The sequence below is a fragment of the Cydia splendana genome, chromosome 1, assembly GCF_910591565.1.
Source record: "Cydia splendana chromosome 1, ilCydSple1.2, whole genome shotgun sequence".
NCBI classification, from domain to species: Eukaryota; Metazoa; Arthropoda; class Insecta; order Lepidoptera; family Tortricidae; genus Cydia; species Cydia splendana.
In genome coordinates this window covers 30,313,487-30,335,683 of record NC_085960.1, presented here as the reverse complement: position 1 = coordinate 30,335,683, position 22,197 = coordinate 30,313,487, and the positions used below count along the sequence as shown (strand labels likewise).

At 39.9% G+C, this 22,197-nt stretch overlaps 1 protein-coding gene and 1 long non-coding RNA gene across 51 annotated transcripts in view; one reads left to right on the top strand and one right to left on the bottom strand.

Moving 5' to 3' along the window:
- Positions 1-22,197, bottom strand: part of LOC134793094 (uncharacterized) — a 454,735-nt gene that overhangs the window by 170,994 nt on the left and 261,544 nt on the right. The window lies entirely within an intron of this gene.
- Positions 1-22,197, top strand: part of LOC134792746 (cell adhesion molecule Dscam2) — a 97,688-nt gene that overhangs the window by 32,060 nt on the left and 43,431 nt on the right. For 15 of the 50 annotated variants that reach the window (XM_063764331.1, XM_063764465.1, XM_063764448.1 and 12 more), the window contains exons 3-7: positions 1,547-1,731; positions 4,299-4,437; positions 12,814-12,996; positions 14,790-14,939; positions 20,628-20,760. In XM_063764331.1, the coding sequence (XP_063620401.1) occupies positions 1,547-1,731; positions 4,299-4,437; positions 12,814-12,996; positions 14,790-14,939; positions 20,628-20,760 (790 nt within the window). Of the gene's footprint in view, positions 1-1,546; positions 1,732-4,298; positions 4,438-10,089; positions 10,252-10,319; positions 10,488-10,697; positions 10,860-10,969; positions 11,138-11,459; positions 11,631-11,715; positions 11,893-11,999; positions 12,162-12,554; positions 12,735-12,813; positions 12,997-13,119; positions 13,300-13,431; positions 13,612-13,922; positions 14,100-14,349; positions 14,527-14,789; positions 14,940-15,766; positions 15,891-15,927; positions 16,052-16,427; positions 16,552-17,057; positions 17,182-17,226; positions 17,351-17,399; positions 17,524-18,536; positions 18,661-19,054; positions 19,179-19,350; positions 19,475-20,627; positions 20,761-20,901; positions 21,035-22,197 lie in introns of all 50 variants that reach the window. The other 35 variants (XM_063764389.1, XM_063764473.1, XM_063764440.1 and 32 more) reach the window with 32 other exon arrangements.

The window sequence follows — 22,197 nt, the reverse complement described above, 5'->3', positions numbered from 1 at the left end:
AAGGTTGGGAACACTGATATCACTAAGCGCCAGTTGCGCCAACCACATTTGGCGGACTAATGAAAGCCCTTCAGCAGTGAACTATGAAGTTTCCTATAGTACCCAAGTACAATAATATTCTGACAGTGATATATGGTAATATCATACGGTTTGGAGCAACTGACCCTAAATTAGGTGTGTTAGCGGACTGGTTTATTTTAATATTTGCGAAACTCTCTTACCTCTGCTTAGCGCTAAAAAAAAGTACCTACTCTAATTTATATAATATAACTATTCAAGTAGACATCTTAAATTAATACCTATATGTTCTTATTTACCACTCTATAATTGACCGGAGCGTAGCGAAGGTCTACGTTTCGACTGGAGCATTTTGCTTTTGTATGTCCGGATGTTCTCCTCTACAGGTCGCAATTCTTAACCGAATCTCGTGAAATTTTGTGACTGGATTCTATGTCTAAATAAAATTTTTTTGTCCGTCCGGTTTTTTGATTTTTTTTTAAATGGCGGAGTCGTGATAGCTCGCGCCTAAACAAATAGTGGTATCGTTACTATACGAGTGTTTTCTTTTTGAGATATGTTTATAGATTTAATGGCCAAAAATTCAGAAAATTTATTTCGCTGGTTTCGGAGGTATTGAGATATGTATTTAATTTTAACTAATTTTAATTTGAGAAGGAGTAGCTAAATTTCGTCAACCCATCTAAGAACTATTTGGCTCAGTTTGAAAACGTTCGCTTTTTCTGTTTGCACAGAGGGTCTGGGTTCGATCCCCAGTAATTGTATGCTGGGATATTATAACTTTTTGTATTTTTTTACACATAAATTTCGTATTGTTTTTTTTTAATTTACTATATTTAAAGCTCTTAGCACCATGTTATTTAAAGCTCTGCTCGCGAGGTCTACAGCTCACAGAGCCACTAGTCATAATTTCTCCTGCAGCTGTAGACTTCATGCGGCCTAATATTAACGTGCTAAGTTAGATTCATTCAAATTCTCCACGGGCCAAGCCCAACAATCGACCACAACTGTTGTAAAATTCCCCCGCTTCATTACAAAGTAGGTCGAGATGCTGTAACTAGTGCAAAGGGTGCTGGGCTGTGGCTACAATGTGTAGGAAACGCCGTAACAATATATGCTTCCCATAGACTTTTACGCCATTTTTCTTCTAGCTAAATAACCGTGCTAAAAACTCTTGTCTCGCTACTCAATGGGTCGTTTGACTACGCGCAGAAATAAGCTTTGTGTGCACTTATGCTTGGCAGCATTTTTACGAGGACGGCAGTTAGTCTCTGTACATATAACTTTGAAAGGGATTCCTGAGTTGAACTTAGCTGCATAGCGTCCTACTAGCATAGTTTCCTTTGAACAAAAGAAGTGAAGAGGCTGCGGAATGTTTTCTGTACGATAATTCTACCACAAAGCTTCCTGTTTCATAACTAGAATAATGCTACGTTCAGAGTTGTAGAATTTACGAGTTCGCAGCTTCCTATTTAAAACATTTGCAGAAAATGAACATTTGTTTTAACCAATCTAATTTTTTTTACAGGATCAGTGCTAGCCGAGGATGAAACGATAGGTCCGATCTTCATGAAAGAACCCCCGAACAGAGTGGACTTTAGCAACACGACCGGCGCCGTAGTGGAGTGTGCGGCTCGAGGATCCCCTACTCCTGACGTCATCTGGGTCCGATCTGATGGTACCGCTGTAGGCGACGTGCCTGGCTTGCGACAGGTGAGAAATAGACAGACATATTCTAGTCTTAGAGCTATAAGAGCCATAGAACTGAGTGGACTAAAACGACCGGCGCCGTAGTGGAGTGATGCGGTGCGGCTCGCGGAAGTCGCGGATACTCCTAAAGTCATCTGGGTCCGATTTGATGACGTAAATCTGGTCTTAGACCTATAAGAGCCTTCAAACCGAATTGAATTCCAGTGATTTTACAGCAGTAACTGCTCGTCGTTCGTCCATTCTATATATCTTCTGGGTTGGTATTTCTGTACGCGATTCTACGCTTAGGTAACAAACCAAGGGATGGCCTATCGAAATCATCGAAAATATACCTGGTCTATATGTGTGTTACTTTTTTTATCGTTATGTTATGTATATGTTATGTAGGATAGAATGTAGACATTCTCTCTAAACCAGCTTTAAACATTCATAAGTTAATCGAACTCGGCACGGAAATTAATCTCCAAGTTGAACACATGTTCGGTCAATAAAGCAAGCCGACGTCCCGAGCAAGCGAAACGGCAAGCATTCGCTAATAATAGCTGACCCAATATGAGTCCGGAACGTGAGAACTCCATTTGGACTTGTATTTCCTAACGCCAGCTTTTCTTAACACTTTAATAGTTATTTGTTTTACAAGGGGGCAAAGTTGTTGTTTAACTGCTCGTGCTAATAATTGATACCCGAGCAAGCGAAAGATTCCAAAATTGAACCACGAGCATAGCGAGTGGTTCGAAAAATGGAATCTTGAGCGTTGCGAGGGTTTCAAAGCACGAGGGTTAAACAAAATTTGCCCCCGAGTGAAACACAAAATTTTTCACCACACCAACCTGAAGCAAATATTAAATGTAAAATATCAAACAAAATCAAACCAAATCAAATCCAAATGAATGTAATTAAAAATGTATCATCCAAAATCATCATTTAAAAGTCATTTCTACCAGCAAACATAAGAAACCAACTCAAAATTTGCATTTGATTACTTTGTCTCACATGTGAATAAAATGCAACTTTGCTATCAGTTTTTAAAGTGCAAAGTAAGCCTTTCCGAGCTGGTGTGGTGAAAATGTATTTCTGGAAGTCTCAACTTAGATAATTTTAGAACTGACATGTCTATTATGAGACTATTTTTGATAAGAATGCGGTAATATTTACAAGAAAATATAAGATTCAATACTCTTTCGAGCTCTTTATTAGCACACCTCAGTAATAGTAGTTTATGTGACTGCTACATAATGAAAGGCATCAAAATACAAGTGTGGGTTTATGAAACGAATGAAATGAGTTTCATAATAGTATCACACGAGTGTTTTAATGCCTAATTATGTACAGTTACATACACTGCTTTATCTACACCCATATTATAAACTTTCTATGATATATTCACTAACCTCATATTACAGCCGACATTGGGGCACTTTCCTCTCTGGCGGAACTCGCGGATATGAGCTGGCGTCTCCGAAATATCTTTATCGCACAATTTACACGAAACTTTTGTTATAGTTACTTTAAAAACAACAAAACAAATTATTTTTTACTTACAAATTAATTAAAATATAAACTGTACGTCAAATGGCGGCAAAGGAAAACTTTTTTCACGTATATCACGCATCCGTAGTTTTTTTTAATTCAGAGACAAACTAGAGTCGGGGTCGATTACCATATCGTCCGATACCAACTTACATACGGGATTTGTCAATATTGTATGCAATTGTCATTTGATTTCGAATAAAACGTCATGACCACTGATATTAGAATAGGGGTCAAATCAAATTGCTTTTTTTATTCAGAGATGTTCGAAATTTAAAATGCATTACCAAATCGATTTTGATATAGTAATGAAGCTATTACCACATTTTCACAGATAAGAAATTTGCTGTAACAAAACAGTTTATCGTAATGTGGGCCATTATTTACGGATTTTGAAGGCGTCATAGAGAGTTTATGATATGTGTGTAGATAAAAGATACAACTTAATGAAGAACAATTGATTAAAGATAAAGGCAGACAACAATTAACTGGACTCGAAATAAGGCAAAGGATTTCAATTACCCAACATGCGTAAAGTTTCGTTATTTAACAAAATGGAACCATCATTCAATCAATAAACAGACAACTGAAACTCACATAAGTAATTCTACTTTCGCTATCGGGGATGTTCCCTGCCTTTAAATAGACAAGAAATACGGAGACAGATCGATTAGATTAAGTCCCGATTTGTCTAGCCAAGAATAGGGTTTAATCTGGTTTAATCCAATTATAGTTCTGCTATTTTATTTTTGACCTCCACGGGTCATTAGTAAATTAATCTTCGGATAAGTCCGTTCATATTTAAATGCATGGAATATTTGTATTATTTTACAGTGTGTCAGTGTCCCATGGAACAACATCTGCCGGTTTCTAAACGTTGTAACTTACTTTCTGTTTATCCTCACCCTCATTATAAAGGATTACATTCATAATGTGTCCATCTAATTTTGTAGCTCGCTGTATAGGTATTGAGAGGTGGTCTGTATTCAGCAAAATAACTTAATACTGTAGATGTTACTCACCATTGTCCTCCTCCTCAGGTCCTGCCGAACGGCAACCTGGTGTTCCCGCCGTTCCGCGCCGAGGACTACCGCCAGGAAGTGCACGCGCAGGTCTACGCGTGCCTCGCGCGCAACCCCGTCGGCTCCATCCACTCCCGCGACGTCAACGTGCGAGCTGGTAATACATACAAACATTCATGCAATTATTTTGTTGTGAGGTATTGGTGTTTGGTTGGTGCCGTACGCTGCGATAGCGTCAGTGTATTAAGTCAACCATTTTGTTCTGTTTTGTATGGTGCAATAAAAGTTTAAATAAATAGGATGTACCTATTGTAAAACAACAAAATGTCTATAGAACATGACGATGTACGCAACGTATGGCGTCAACTGCAGAGGACTAAAGCCTTCGAAACACCGCACATGCAAGACTTGCGGTAATTCAAGTCAAGAGGAAATGTGACTGAAATTAACATTTTGATCACTATACTATACATAAGATTTTAGACTAGACAAGATTTAAAAAAAAAAGTTGTGTGAACAGAACGCCAGCTCACATTTTCTCTTTACGTCCTATCCAGGCGTAGAGTCCACCTTGGCGAGTCTACAGGGCGCAGTTATGCCTTAGAGGCAGCAAGCCTTATTTAGATCTCAGATCACCACAAAGCTCCGTCCTATAGAATCACGACCCATCTTGTGAAAGTACTTAAAGCTGGCAAAAGGACGTAGTGGACTTAACTATTTTGTCTGTACTTACGTCTTTTTGTCGCTGAAATTTTACCTGTAAGAGTATTAGTACCTGCCAGTACCATCAAAATAAGCATCAGCAATGCATTGCATACTATACTTACTTAAAGTTATCAAGAAGTGAAAACGTAGAAAACTAAATAAAGACTGCCTTAGCAAAGTGTCTGTTTAAACTATATGTTATCCAAATTAACGCCATTATTTCGTAATGTTGCCATAAAACAAGCAATCCACATACAGCATAAAACACTGTAACATCGTTCCTGTAACTCTGTTTAGATCCGACCAGTTCGCTACAGTAGTTTACAACTAAACATAGGCCGTTGTATAAACGAGCCAGCCAAATGAAAATGACTCCTACCTCGTCCTCTTACGGTCTATGTAAGTAACACGGAGAATCTAAAGTTACAGTAATTGAACACGTTTGAACTATACACGGAAGACCATTTATCAAACAAGATATCTCACTTCAAACATGCTCGGACCGTTGACTTATGACCCGCGGTCGTTTGTAACCTAATACGACTGTGACATGATAAAAGAATTATGTTTCATACTCGTATGGCGAGATATGCCGAGATAGGCCTACTTGGAGAAAGTTAAGATGCGATGTCACATTGCATGGATTTAGTGTCATATATTTGTACCTACGGGGAAAATCACCCGCCCGATCTAGCAGAATAACACTCAAAAATGTAACACACCGTAAACCGGGGGGAAAAGACACGATTTTCAACTTCAAGGACGATTTTCGCCAATAATCCAAATGACAAAATAAAAATTTTTGACATCATTTTATGAGTCTTGGTTAGTTTTTCAATTTTGCATTTGCGAAACCAATTTTGACCCACCCAATTCAGAGAAAATCAAAGAAAACTACCTGTTTTCTCCATACCCTCAAATCGGGGTCGATAGACACACGAAAGGGTTGAATAGAAATATGAAGTTTTAGTTGTCATAAGCATCGAATTTGGTTAGGTTAGGTTTGGTATAGTTTTTTTGCAAAAAAATGTTTCATTATAGAGAAAATTGGTGATATTATTTATTATTTAAATACTACAGAATTACTGATACCAGGAACAGAATTACTGATACAATATTACCAGGCTAGCTAACTTTAACTACGTTAATGTCACTACATTTACCGCTAGAACAAAGTTCAGACAGGCTTCATTTGTTACCTCGGTAAGGTCATACTTTAGAGTCATAAAAATCTAACTTTTACGTAGTTTGATTAACTTCTTTTGGTATCAATGTAGAGAATAAATAGTCTACTATATACGTATTCCAAAAAATCTAATTTTAGAGATGTACGTTTTTAAATATAACAACTTGAAAGAAAAAGTTCAAAATTTCTCTATTCGCCCCGCGTTTTTGTTGACCCCGTTTTACGGTAGTTCACAAAGTTTTCTTATTTTCACATCACGTCAAGAAGCTTTACTTAACTTTTTCTAAATTATGTATTGTTCACCTGTGCTCGTGTTGTTGACTAATAAAAAAAAAGCGGCCAAGTGCGAGTCGGACTTGCCCATGAAGGGTTCCGTAGCAGCAAGTAACATAATAAAATTGCGGTTTTCGATTTATGGCGTATTAAAAAAACTACTTACTAGATCTCGTTCAAACCAATTTTCGGTGGAAGGAAGTTTGCATAATGTATGTACATCATATGTGACGTCCCACGGTCAAAGGTACCTTATGGCGGGTATGGAGTTATGCATACCCCAGTAATCTACAATAAATAAGCTGTCGATAACACAAAAGATCAACCTTCTAGGTTGCGTAGTTACAGAGATATGATTTTTTGAAAATAATGTTGTGAAATTAGCAACTTTACGATAGAGAAGTTTTAAGTTTAGCCGCCTAAAAAACTATGTTCCTGAAGTAAGTTACATAGTTGACTACAAATAATAATACCTTATATATGTGAGATTAAAAAAATATTGCGACTTGTTCTGTAATGCAAATAGAAACTTTTGATATCGACTGATTTATGTGTATACTAGCCAATCTCTTGAAAATAAAGTTTTATTTCATTTTCACGATTGATTGCAATGAGCTCTCAAGATTTAAATTTTATCTATTAGAAAACGACACTGACAGACAGTTTAAGCAAAAAACAATACCGATTTAGAGGTGAAAATGTATTTTCTGACTTTTTCATATAAAATCACAAAATTGAATATTTTTACTTTTAATGTGACACACAATCAATTTTTCTGAGCACATATGAAAGAAATTCTGTCATTCAAATGAAATAAATCCTAAAACCCCAACTAAATACTATATTTAACCCCTTATGCCACTTTAAACTTACATAACAATAACAGTATTTGCTCCATACATTTACGAAAAGGTACCTTATGGAAATAAATCTAATAATACATCACTACAAAATATCAATCATATTACAGTTTATCTTTTATGAATAGAAAATATTAATTTACATTAAACTGCCCCAAATTTAATTAGTTCTTCGTCATAATAATCTTAAAAAAGACCAATAATTTGTATGTAATGAAAAGGTACCTTGTGATTAAGTTACATGATGAGGCATGATGATGATGGAACAGTTAGGATAAACTAATAATATTTTGGGGTTAAGATGGTATAAACCGTCTATTTCTTATCAATAATATATTTCGGTTGCTATTGAAGATAAGCGGCATTGAGGTTCAATGACCTCAGATATTCCATAAGGTAATGCGTCGGGTATTGGCATTTTTCAGCAAACCAATGGCTGATTTACTGCATGCGACCAAACCAAATGAAGATTATTCTAGTTAAGAAAGACTTGACGAGAGTAACTTTGGTATAATAGCAGGCTACTTGGATTTGTAATGTCGGTCGATGTACGGTTATAATATTTGCGAGGCGCCCCAACCAGAACTGAAATTATCAAATTAGTTTTGCAGAATGCTAATACAGTTCTCTACCAAACTTCTTTTCCCGTATTGACTAGTTTTTTTGGGAATTTTCAATCTTTTTTCCATAAGGTACCTTTTCTACTAAACTCTGAGACGACATTACTAGGCTTATAACTAACTTATAACAAAAATAAAAACAGGTAAACAAACGTTACGCATTAAGGTTTCAGATCACACAATAAAAAAAAATTGAGCATTTTTTCACCTCTTTACAAAACATTTCATATCTCCGAAACTAGAAACCCTCATAAGGTACCTTTTTCCGTGGAACGTCACATATATTTTGTTTAGTTTTATTATTCTCTTATTTTAGAAGTTACAGGGGGGGGGGGGGCACATTTGACCACTTTGGAAATGTCTCTCGCGCAAACTATTCAGTTTAGAAAAAAAAATATTAGAAACCTCAATATCATTTTACCTATAGCCATGAATACCCCACACGTATGGGTTTGATGAAAAAAAATTTTTTGAGGTTCAGTTCTAAGTATGGGGAACCCCCAAAATTTATTGTTTTTTTTTTTTCTATTTTTGTGTGAAAATCTTAATGCGGTTCACAGAATACATCTACTTACCAAGTTTCAACAGTATAGTTCTTATAGTATCTGAAAAAGTGGCTGTGACATACACGGACGGACAGACAGACGGACAGACATGACGAATCCATAAAGGTTCCGTTTTTTGCCATTTGGCTACGAAACCCTAAAAAGTAGGTAAATGTATTTCCCGACGTGTATTTCAATTTCAGAATAAACATACATCGTTAATCAACAAGCTCTGGAAACTACAGCTACAACGATAAGCCCTTGTCACAGCCACGGCCCTTGATTAGTAATCAAGTAACAATTGTCGATGCACTTTATTGGGCTGTCGCGCCGTGTCACGGCCCGCTGCCCTTCGGGGGGCGAACGGTCAATTAAATAATCACCTCGCGGTGAAGGACCGCCTATTCAGGCGTAGAGTGATGCTGTGCGTTTGTGATGAAAGGTCGTATGGGTCAGAATAATTTGTAATCTATGTATTGATAAATTTTAACTTAGCCCCAAAAGTTTATCTTCCTATGGTCAAGAAAATATTTGTTTTTTGCCAGTAAAGCGGCCGTACTTATGCTTGACGGCAACTCACCACAGGGACGTGGTGTTTGGTATATTTACTAGGGCAGAGTAATTCCTAACCTTTTCAATATTTTTACCAATGTGACGTAGGTATCAGAGAAACTGATTTTGGCTGCTAGAATTTCGTTTTTAATGAAAAACAGACACTTTACTAAAGGAACACTGTGTTGTTTTCAACTGTAAAAGCTTCAGTTGACAGACATGTAAATAAATGCAAATGTACTTCCACCCGTATTGAGTAAACGCGTCATGTAAACAATGCTATTTGCTGATGTAACACCCACCTGTTGTATAGCAAATGTAACTCATCGGCAGCGTGGAACTCAAGGCTACTGATAAGGACATTTTGCGATATTAAACATTACGGATATGATGGTCGCAGTTATCCTCGATAGCGTGATAATCGCAACGGTTGCTACTTTCTATCAAGCGGTGTTAGAAAGCGACAGTTGTTTTATCGCGCCGATAACAGCACCCATTATACGCTGTCAGGTTAGATTAAACTTTGATTTGAATTCGATAATATCGAAGCATAATAAAGACGCAAAGCTGCACCACCTTAATCTGCAGTTCTAATATGTACGCTACCTAAACAGTCAGAAATATACTGACCGACTGACACTGACTTGGCGGTCATAGAAATGTATAATATCAACAAATTTTTGCACAAGTTCATGTACTTATACGAAAAAAAACCACGGTGTATAGCTGCGACGGTGATTTTCCTGGTGCAGCGTTGCGTCTCTTGAATTGGAATTGAAAATATACATTGTTTTCAATATGTTATTGTAAAGTTTTTATTACAGGATTAAACTTATGAATTGTATGTGACTCATGAATAGTACAGTCAGTTACAGTTGAAAATTCGTTGTGAATTTACTTAGATTCATAATATTTAGATTTTACTATTCATGCAGATCGAGAAAACCATCTTAATTAATGGCAATAGGTGTGTTTTTTTCTAACAGGTTTTATAATATCAGTAATATTTGGGACTAAATTTATAATTTTCTTTGTGGTACAAAACTATTCAACAACGTTTGATGCTAGTTGTCGCCCAGCATTACGACACTGATGTCAACAAGGAGTACGTCATTATGGGCAACAGCATTGTGCTGAAATGCCAGGTCCCGTCGTTCGTCGCCGACTTCGTAGAGGTTCTCTCCTGGCACACCGACGATAACCAAGACTTCTTACCTGGCAACGACTACGGTTACTCTCTCGCCTTTTACCTCCTTTCTTCCTAATCCTCTAGGATTTCCAAATTTCTACGTCCACAGTGGTACAGCAGCAATACGAATCCGAAGTGAACAATGAATACGTCATCCGCGGAAACTCTGCCATTCTCAAATGCTCCATACCCTCGTTTGTAGCGGATTTCGTTAATGTAGTCTCTTGGCACGATGAAGATGGGAATTCTTACGCCGCCGCAGATCCTAAAGACAATGGTACCACTAATATATGTGCATACATGTCTCCGCATCCTGTTGCCAGCTTTCCATCCCCAATCATACCAATCAATAGAATGTCAGTAACCATAAAACCTTGGAGACGTTTATGGTCTTCCTGTTATCAAATATTATTATTCTCAAGAGCCTCTCGAATCCAAATTGTTTGTTCTACCTACTTATTTTAAGACCTCACGCGTCTTTTTTCAGTTGTTAACCAATTCTACGAAGCCGAGATCCTCACAGAGTACGTTATAAGGGGCAACGCGGCTGTCCTAAAATGTTCCATTCCCTCTTTTGTCGCCGATTTCGTGAAGGTAGAGGCGTGGATCGACGAAGAAGGAACTGAGATTACGCATTCCGACGACCTCGGTAACAATACCTCGCTAAACAATGAAGTTACCGCTTCCCGACGCACTAAAAGCCTGTCCCACACCTTTACCCGCTCATTTCCATCTAGGTGACTAATTGTTATTCTTCAGTCGTGTCACAGTATTACGTGACCGAAGCCGAAAATGAGTACGTGATACGAGGCAACGCCGCAATAGTCAAGTGCAAGATACCCTCTTTCGTGAGCGACTTCGTCTATGTGGAGTCATGGATAATGGATGACGGACAAACGCTCACCATTAACAATACACACTCGGAGGGTACTCCTTTCACGTCTTGCTTTTGTTACTTCTCACGATCCCATCCCAAATTCCTTTAACATTGTAAAAAAATAAAAAAATAAACTAATGTTGTCAGTGATATCGCAACCTTACGAGGCCGAGGCGGACAACGAGTATGTTATCCGCGGAAATGCTGCTATAATGAAATGCGAGGTCCCCAGTTTCGTGTCCGATTTTGTATCTGTTGAAATGTGGACCGACAGCGATGGACGATCTTACTTTCCCGGACATGAAGAGGGTAAATCCTCCAACACAAAGAAAACTCCTATCCTTAATCCATATTGTTTCTATTTTTGAACAGCTGTTCTTCAAGTTTATGAGGCTAGAGTCAACGACGAGTTCGTCTTGCGCGGAAATACAGCCATTCTCAAATGCATCGTGCCTTCTTTTGTCGCGGATTTTGTTCATGTCGTGTCGTGGACTATGGACAACGAAACTGTTACTGCTGAAGAACACGCGAACGTTAAGTCGGGTAGATAAAACCTGTAGATGTTAACCCCTATCCCTCCCACTATTTCGTACCATTTTGAAGGGATGAATGAAATTCTGCTTCCCAGTGGTGCATCAATCATACGAACCTCGCGTGATCGACGAGGATGTCCTGCGTGGAAACTCCGCTATCGTTAAGTGTTCAATCCCGTCGTTCGTGGCGGATTACGTCAATGTCGTGGAATGGATAACAGACGAGAAGTCCCTCTCTGCGTTTTCGTTAAACGGCTCTGACGGCAATTACGGTAATCGAGAGCGCCCGCCCGACCCCAATTGTCCCTATCCGCTCTCCACCAAATCCTACAGCGTTAGCAATGGCCATGTTGTAGTGAATATAATTTATAAATTCCAGCCGTTAACCAGTTCTACGAGTCGCAGGTGTACGACATGTACGTTATTCGGGGGAACGCCGCAGTATTCAAATGTCACATTCCATCGTTTGTCTCCGATCATGTGCAAATTGTTTCTTGGCATGATACGGATGGCGGAGAATATACTCAAAATGAAACTTACGGTATTACTTAATAATATATATCGAAAGAAAATATCCGTCACCTCCTGTCCTCTCTGACCACTTGTAGTTTATGCCAGGTTAACGTTGTCGTTTCAATATTGCAGTGGTATCGCAGGCGTACTCAGTTCACTTAGTTGAAGAGAACGTTCTACGCGGAAACGCTGTGATTGTGAAATGCCTCATCCCCAGTTTTGTAACTGAGTATGTCTCAGTATCTTCATGGATAATTTCGGAAGGCGAACAAGAAACTGAAATTAAGTTAGAGGATGTTGCTAACAATGAGGGTATTTTGTAGTTGTACCTAGTCAATGTCAATATTGTCAGTTAAGCTCCTAAAATCCTATCCCGTGTTGAACACATATTAAGTCGAAGTTTGTAAATTATTTTTTTCAGTCGTGAGCCAAGCTTACACAGTTCAACTAGTTGATGAGAATGTGTTACGCGGAAACTCCGTAGTTATGAAATGCCTCATACCTAGTTTCGTCACCGAATATGTATCAGTGGCTTCGTGGATAATTTCTGAAGACGAACAAGAATCTGAAATTAAACTAGAAGACATTACTAACAAAGAGGGTATTTTATAGTTAGTTCGCCAGCTTTGCTCCTAAAATCCTTTCCTGTTTCAACCGGATGTTTTGGATGTTATTTGCAGTGGTGAGCCAAGCTTACACGGTCAATCTGATGGAAGAGAGCGTGTTGCGCGGGAACGCAGTTATCCTAAAATGCCACATTTCTACTTTCGTCACGGAATACGTAAGCGTCTCTTCTTGGATTATATCCGAAGGCGAAACTGACAAATTGGAAATTAACGCCGACGCTGAAGAAACTAACTTGGGTATTTTTATCTAACAGCTAGTCGCGTGCCATCCTCCCATTTCCCTTGATCGTCGTTTGTCAGGTCGATTAAGTTGTCGGTTTATTGTTTATTAATGTGACAAGACAAATAACATTGTTTCAGTCGTGTCTCAAGCGTACACGATTAACTTGATGGATGAAAACGTACTGCGTGGCAACTCCGCCATCCTAAAGTGCCACTTACCGAGCTTCGTCACTGAGTACGTGACTGTATCTTCTTGGATTATTTCCGAGGGCGATACTAATGAGAAAGAGATTAGTGTAGAAGATTCAGCTAGCTTAGGTATTGTTAACTAGCAAAACAATCCCAAATTCCTGCCCGGATCCTACTTGAAACGACAAGTCAACGAGGTTTAAATAGGTTAGAAGAAAATTCTGCGTGTTTCGTGTTTAAAAAGTTGATAATTTATTCCAGTGGTGTCTCAGTCGTACACCGTCAATCTATGGGAGGAGAACGTTCTGCGCGGAAATGCCGCCATACTAAAGTGTCACATTCCGAGTTTTGTCACCGAATATGTCACGGTCACTTCCTGGATTATTTCTAAAGGGGATACAGATGAGTTGGAGATAAATTTAGAATCTGACGTTAATCTGGGTAAATAAGGATAGCTTCGAATCCACACACATACTTACTCCTAATCATTTCCTATTCCATTGTAGTATATTCATAGTTGCTTTTTGTAACTGGGGAGTATCTTCTCCAGGTAATGGGCAGATTGGGTAGTTAGCAGTGCAAATTTGTGAGATGCGAAAATTAGATGAGTCACGGTCTACCGTCTAAGATCTACCTCATAAGCTATGAATCATCGTCCTGTGGTTACAGTTATTACTGCGTAATATTACTAACCATATAAAATTACTTGTAAATCAAGGGCAATATTTATCGGAAGTCCTTTCCTTTTACAGTCGTATCCCAAGCTTACGACGTGAAATTCTGGGAAGAATACGTGTTACGCGGAAATGCTGCGATTCTCAAATGCCAAATTCCGAGTTTCGTTTCCGAATATGTGTCAGTTGCATCTTGGATAGTTTCGGAGGGCGAACAGGAGGACGAAATCAATATCGACAACTCATCAAATTTAGGTATTTGTTTGGTTGTATTCCTTTCCGTTCCCGAGGTTTCCCATCCAGTCCTTAACACTGTCGTCTATTAGTGTCGTGTCGTTGAAAATTTTTCAAGTTGACAGTGTAGGTATTGTGTTTTTGTCGAAGGGATAGATATATGGACAGGGATAGGGAAGGGATAGGTATGTTAAGGTTTCTTTTATAGGGTCAAAGATAAAAATGAATTGATATTTTAGAAAAGTCTTTGACAACTCGTATTATTCCACAGTGGTTTCACAAGCGTATGCGGTAAATCTAATGGAGGAATACGTTCTGAGAGGCAACGCAGCTATTCTTAAGTGTCACATCCCGAGCTTTGTTGCGGAGTACGTTACCGTAGTCTCGTGGATTATAAGCGAAGACGGAGAAGATGTCGAAATCAATCTCGACTCCGATCATGACTTAGGTACGAGTTTTTGCCGTCCTTGGCCTCCGTCTCCAACGATCAAGTCAAGTCTCTCCAATGGTGCATAGGAGTGTTCCTATTGGTTTCCCGTGACTCCATGGGCCTCACGGCCTACCTTTTCCTCTGATCCTCCTCCCTGCATGCTATGAAATTTGTAAGTAAGGCAGCCTTAAGCTGCGGAGCCATTAACAAATTATGAAATTGAATTCATTGATATAATTGGTCTATAAAATGGATTTCTACAATGTCTTATGAATTTTCAGAGGGAAAGTACTTAGTACTGCCGTCTGGAGAGTTACACATTAGAGATGTCGGACCCGAGGATGGATATAAATCGTACCAATGCCGCACGAAGCACAGGCTTACGGGAGAAACTCGACTTTCCGCTACTAAGGGACGTCTCGTCATCACTGGTGAGTTTTCTTATGTTCTATTTGAGGTGACGCTACAAATTCATTCACTATTATACGTATAAAATATATGAATACATTCCAATTACTTAACACTGTTTATAATGCAGTTTGTAATTCATATTCATATTCAATTCTTTATTGCTGGTAATGAATTCAGAGCGTCATGTTAATAACAACAATGTCGTTTTAATTAAATCTACGTGCCCAAGGTTTTTGTATTCATTATTAACGTACAATTTTTATTAAGAGTTTGGTAGCATTTTGAAGACATTGTTGATATTAAGTTTTATTTTACTTAATTAGTTGTCTTTGAAATTTATAGAATATAGTGCTGAATATTTCCATTTATATAATATTATCAATCAACATACAAACGGTAACAACTAAATTTAAACTACACAGCTTAAACAATCAATCAATTTTCAGCATGCAGCTGAATATTTCAATACAGTAGTGGAAATATTCTGCTTTAATTTTTCAATATGTTTTTTAAAGAAAATTGATAATCTCTGTCTGACTTTACTATTTCTGATAGCAAATATTTACCTTATCCTACTCGTACGTAATCAATATGCATACAGTAGAGATTATTAATTTTACTATTAATAGCGAAGTTTATACACACAAATATTTGTGTCTATAAACTTTTTTGTATTAAACGACTTGCCTGAATGTTGGGATAGGGTACCCTGCAGAGCCTTGACTCGCGTTTTCAAAATTAGGCGTATAGAGAACAGTAGGGGTAACTTCGCTGGTCAAAGTCCACTCTGGGTGTCAATACGTTCTGGTCCGATCCTTGAAAACCCGCCTTCTCCCAACATGTGCAGAACCCGTGGGTCGGGTGCCTCCCAAGTTCCCTAGCGCGTCGACCACCAGCGGGTTCCTGTTTAGCGAAGGCTCTAACATGGCAGTGCTGTGTCCTGCCCAGGCCTTCCCTGCGCCAATGTACCGGTAAGGACTCTTCAAATCTAACCCTTTACGTCCCCAGAGCCGGTAGGGCGCGTGCCTCCCAAGCTATCCACCACACAAGTCGGCGCCATGTACGTTACCACGCTGGCAGCTTCGTTTACATTGCAATGTCCCGCTCAAGCATTCCCTGTACCCCTCTTCAGGTAATCTTGACACACCAACTCTCTACCATCTATACATATTTCTAGAACCGGTTGGCCGCGTACCTCCCAAGTTTGCGACCGTACTCACTGGGACAATGTTCGAGGTTAAGAAAAACGAATCATACGCATTGCAGTGCCCTGCGCAGGCGTTCCCTACTCCATTATTCAGGTACTTGATCTTAACCATTTCACAATCCTCCCCTAGAACCGGTTGGTCGCGTGTCACCGAAATTTGCCACTTTATTGATGGGCACCTGGATGGGAGCTAAAGAAAATCATTCGCTTGCATTACAATGCCCGGCTCAAGCGTTCCCCGTTCCACTTTTCAGGTACTTATTGGTTACATATTATTGAGCTATGCATATTTTGTGTGTAGAACCCCTGGGAAAAGTATCACCGAAATTCCCCAATATCGATAAAGGGCGTCTTGTGGACTATCAGCAGAGCAGCAGTATCACTCTATTGTGCCCAGCTCAAGCGTTCCCGATTCCTCTTTATAGGTAAAACAATCATATTTTGCTACAGAACCTATGGGAAACCGAAGTTTCCAAGTCTAGAAAAGAGTCGTATTCAATTTCGAAAGTAACTAAACTCTGTCGGTTCTTTGTCCTGCACAAGCTTGTCCCGTCCCAATGTTTAGGTAAGTCTCACCACGCTAAAAAAATTATAAACATGTAATTTCCGATTCGTAGATCCCATGGGAAAAGTATCTCCAAAATTTGCTACCGGAGACGTTAGCCGATCGTTTATTGCAAACACGGGTAGCGATCTTCCGTTGATTTGTCCAGCTCAAGGGTTCCCTGCGCCGGCATTTAGGTAATTCAAAACTGTATCTCACGTTTTCTCTTGGACAGAACCGATGGGCAAGGTTTCTCCGAAATTTCCGTCCATGGAAACCGGACGCAGCTTTACCTTTTCTTCGAATACTTGCGTGACACTGCTCTGTCCGGCCCAAGCGTTCCCCACTCCATTGTTCAGGTACTTAGATGTCTGTTTGTCTCTCTAGAACCTGTGGGACGAGTGTCTCCAAAATTCCCTTCAATGGATAGCTCGAGGAGCTTCAGCGCTACTCTTAATTCAAGTCTGACTATCCAATGCCCTGCGCAAGCTTTTCCCGTCCCATTATTCAGGTAATTTAATTAGAAGCATGTCAGTAAGCGTTTATATATTCTTAGAGCCCGTTGGTCGTGTTCAGCCTAAGTTTACGACTGGTGACAAAAGCCGCGCCTTCGATGCCAACGGAGGAGATAGCATCACACTTTTATGCCCCGCCCAAGCATTTCCTGCCCCAATGTTCAGGTAATCCTCAGATAAAACATCCCACCAATGCGCGCTTATGTATATTTAGAGCCTGTGGGTCGCGTACAACCAAAATTCACAACTGGTGATAAACTTCGCGCCTTCGACGCGAACGGTGGCGAAAGCATCACGCTCTTATGCCTTGCACAAGCATTTCCAGCCCCGATGTTCAGGTATATATATATTTTCTAAACCGCAAACCATTTTGTAGAACCGTTGGGAAGTGCGGCTCCAAAAGTGGCAACTAAAGTGATTGACCTCACAGAAGAGTTATCGAATAATACCGTCACGTTGCTCTGTCCGGCTCAGGCTTTCCCTGTTCCAATATTCAGGTGATTTGCTATTGATATTGTCATGTCGTAGAATTCAGTAGAGAAAATGTCCATGTTTAGAACCCGTGGGCCGAGTTCCACCGAAGTTCCCTACTTTGGACGATAGTAGAGGTTTTAAAACATCAGTCAATGCAAGCGTGACATTGCTGTGCCCCGCCCAGGCCTTCCCAGTTCCTTTATCAAGGTAAAGACTAAACTGTTAACTCTTTCGTAGAACCGCTGGGCAGTGCTGCTCCCAAAGTGGCTATGAAAATGATCGACATCACAGAGGCGCAATCCAATAATACTGTTACATTGCTATGCCCGGCTCAATCTTTCCCTGTCCCAATATTCAGGTAATTCACAAGTATCGATGTTGTGAATCCAATAGAATAAATGTCTGTTTAGAGCCCGTGGGGAGAGTTCCTCCGAAGTTTCCCACTTTAGACAGTGTTAGAGGTTTTAGTACATCTGTCAATTCGAGTGTGACACTGCTGTGCCCCGCTCAAGCCTTCCCAGTTCCGCTCTCCAGGTAAATACTGAACTATTGGCATGTCTCTTTTTTCTTGTAGAACCAATAAATAGTGCTCCACCCAAGGTGCCTACTAAAACAATAGAGTTCGTGGAATTCAAAATGGGTTCAAGCATTACGCTGTTGTGTCTGGCACAAGCGTTTCCGGTCCCAGTGTTTAGGTGAGTCTTTAAAAATAACGCATTTGTTTTAGAGCCTGTCGGCCTGAAAGCCCCTACTTTCTCAACGGATTTCAAAATGGCGTGGTATGTTAAGAACGTAGAGCAAGGCTTCGCATTGCTATGCCCAGCGCAGGGATCGCCCGCCCCTTTATTCAGGTATTTCAGGTCTTTTATTGTTTTAGAACCGATCGGCTCCAAAAGTCCTGCTTTCTCAAGTGGATCCAAATTAGCGTGGTTTGAGATACATTCTGGTCAAGATTTTGCACTCACGTGTCCTGCTCAAGGGTTCCCTGTCCCTCTGTTTAGGTGAGGAATTATCACGATTACACTTCGATTCTTGCAAGTTCGGATCCATTCAAGATATAATCTTATTTTAGAACCCGTCGGATCGAAGTCGCCAACCTTTTCCACTGATAACAAATTATCATTATACATGCGGAAGGTAGGCGAAAGCCTGACTCTTCTTTGTCCAGCTCAAGCCTTTCCGGTCCCGATTTTCAGGTGATTACATGCATTTTTAATGTTTTAATTATAGAACCTGTTGGCTCAAAATCCCCTACGTTTTCAAACGACGTACAGTTCTCTGGAATCACTCGTAGAACCGGTCAAGATTTCGCTCTGTTATGCCAAGCGCAAGCGTTCCCCGTCCCAATATTCAGGTAAGAAAAACAATGATCCTAACATTAAGCTTAATTGGCAGAACCTGTTGGGTCGAAGGCGCCGACATTCTCGTCAGAGTTTAAAAGTACTACATTAACAAAAGCGGCGGAACAAGCTATTGTTCTCTTGTGTCAAGCTCAGGCGCATCCCACACCTCTGTTCAGGTGAGCCAATCATTTCTCAAGCGGTTTTTTTCTTTTCCTTCACTCGATCTAATCAGAACATCTGCTTCCTATCCAACGAAACCTATCAATTATAAAATTGAACCAGAATCAGTGGTACCCAAACCCGCATTCAGGTAGGTTCTGATATTAATTTTTATATACTTTTTTGTAGAGCCCGTTGGAGCAAAAGCCCCGTCTTTTTCAACTGACTCAAAAGGCAGTATATTTGTTAGAGAAATTGGAAATAGTTTCGCGTTACTGTGTCAAGCCCAGGCATTCCCCACCCCAGTGTTTAGGTAAGCTAACGTCACGTATTTTCTTACGCAGAGCCGGTGGGTTCCAAGCCTCCAAGCTTCTCCAGTGATTCCACTTTATCTGCGGTGATAAGGCATAAAGGTCAAGCTTTCGCAATGATGTGCCAAGCGCAGGCTTTTCCCATACCAATTTTCAGGCAAGTGTTGATACGATTCCTTTACATTTGAAACATATGAGTAACGCCAACATTAGTCTGGCGTATTTGCGCGTTGTACCAACTTGTTTGGTACTAACTGCTTCTTCTTTTATGCAGAGCCCGTCGGTTCCAAGGCCCCCTCGTTTTCTACTGAGTCTGATATCTCATCTCTAAAAAGACATGGAGGCGAAAGCTTTGCGCTTCTCTGCCAAGCACAGGCATTTCCTGTACCAATTTTCAGGCAAGTTCAACATTGTAATAATTTTAGCCAGGCAATTTTAAATGTCTTAATTTAACTCCTTCTGTAGAACCGGTGGGAGCTAAATCACCGACATTTTCCACGGAGTCAATGGGAAGTATATTTCGAAAACGCATCGGACAAGGCTTCGCTCTTCTCTGTCAGGCTCAAAGTTACCCTGCCCCCATTTTTAAGCAAGTAATTTTTTTTGAATTTTGTTATCAACTGTTTATTTTGAATAACAGAACCCGTGGGATCCAAAGCCCCAACCTTCTCGACGGATGCGCTTAGTACCACCTTATTAAGAACCCAAGGTCAAAGCTTCGCACTCTTATGTCAAGCTCAAGCATTCCCAGTACCATTATTCAGGCAAGTGTTTCTATTCCATTTCAAGTAAGGTATTACGTCAGGATAGACTTTCTTAAGCGTTGAATATGTTCCATTCCTCAGAGCCAGTGGGCGCAAAAGCACCAACTTTTTCCGGGGACTCTAAAAGTTTTACATTCGTCAAAGAGATAAAACAAAACTTTGCTCTCCTGTGTCAGGCTCAGGCGTTCCCTACTCCTTTATACAGGCAAGTTTTTCTTAACGTGTAACATTTCTTAGAACCAATCGGGAGTGTTGCACCAAGTATCACTTCGACGCAGAAGGCTGCGGTTCACTATTCACAAAACTCTGCGATGGCTCTCCTGTGCCCGGCGCAAGCGTTCCCCGTGCCGTTGTCAAGGTGCGTTGAATTTATCTACTTACTCTCTTGCAGAACCCACCAACAAGATCGCCCCACGGAGTGAGAAAAGCCGGAAATTTGAAGGTGGACAAATATTTTTAGTTTCTGAAACAGAGTCCGTCTATCTCACCTGCGAAGTATCCGGCTATCCCGCCCCCATATTTAGGTAAGCCCACATACCCTGAACTCACGAAAGATTTATCGAAATTAACTTTATTGTTTATAGAGGTATTCTTATTTCTCCGATACTTTTCCCACGGGGTTTATAATAGAGATCTGTAGGTTTTCAAGTATCCGTCCATTACAGAACCAACTAATAAGATACCACCTAGAAAAGATTCAGCCAAACACTTCGAAGGTTGGGAAGTTTTCGTCGTTTCCCAAGGGACCAATGCATACTTAACGTGTCAAGTCGCTGCATACCCGGCACCCTTATTTAGGTGAGTGATAGGTGTCAATTAAAAATTCAGAGTGTGGACTCTTGATTAATCTGAAGGATAAAATGTCCATTTGCGAGTAAACCAACGAAATGCGTACCTGTTGAGATTTGAACCCTGTCACGGCCGGCCGCCGATATCTCACGCATTCATTCATCACGTAGCCTCACCATCCCATTCCAATGTACTGATGTGCGTTGTTATTGCAGTCTGTTGCGGCGGCCGCTCCGCCCGCGTGACATGAAGGCGTGACTCGCGGCCGGCCGCGACCTTAAGGTCCCCAGCCAAAGTATAGAACAGCGTACACACCTGCCGGTAAGTGTCAGGGTGTTCTTGCTTTTATAAACGCTTCGATCTTTACTTTGTGCTTCGCGTAGCTCGCACATAACATCTATGTGCTTTCACGCGCTTTCGTTATTGTACCTATTTTAATTTAGTAGCCAAATCTGTCTGGGTGGTAGGGTTGAAGCTTCTCACGTCAACTTTATATGTATTTCTCTTTAAGAACCTACGAATAGTATCCCTCCCATGCTATCTAGTGGTCGATTACAAGAGTCTGAGTTGGGTGTCGGACGACAGGGGACGATTATGTGTTTGAGTCAAGGGTTGTAACTGGCCATATGCCTATTACGTAATATTAAGCTCATTTATCAATATAAAACTTACATTTTAGCGGTGAAGGAAAGCTTCCGGGAGCTTCCGTGCCAGTCGTGTGTTTACGTTCTTGATTTTCATTGAATTTCTGATAATGGTAACTCGAAGCACTTGATTTCATAGTCTAGTCTTTATCACATGTATCCACGATTTAATGAATTACTAATTAACTTAGTAAAAACAAAATAATAACGAGAATTTGCTTAGGAAAATAAATATTGTAAGGTTGTTGACGTTGACATTGACAGGTATAGGCACGGTGACGTCCAGGTATCGTTTTAAACCACAAGATTCAAAAAGCGTGAAGTTAGATGAAAGGTTACAATTATTAAATAATTAACTTCTATTATATGTTTAATACATTACTATAAAAATAAACATGAAATACTTCAGTACGGACACAATATTTGGAATCATAAAGGGAAAGATGTTAACTCAAACGTACTTTGTGCGTGTGTGCGTTAATATGATTTGAAAATAACTTCATCAGCATTTTATTTTAGTTATTAGAT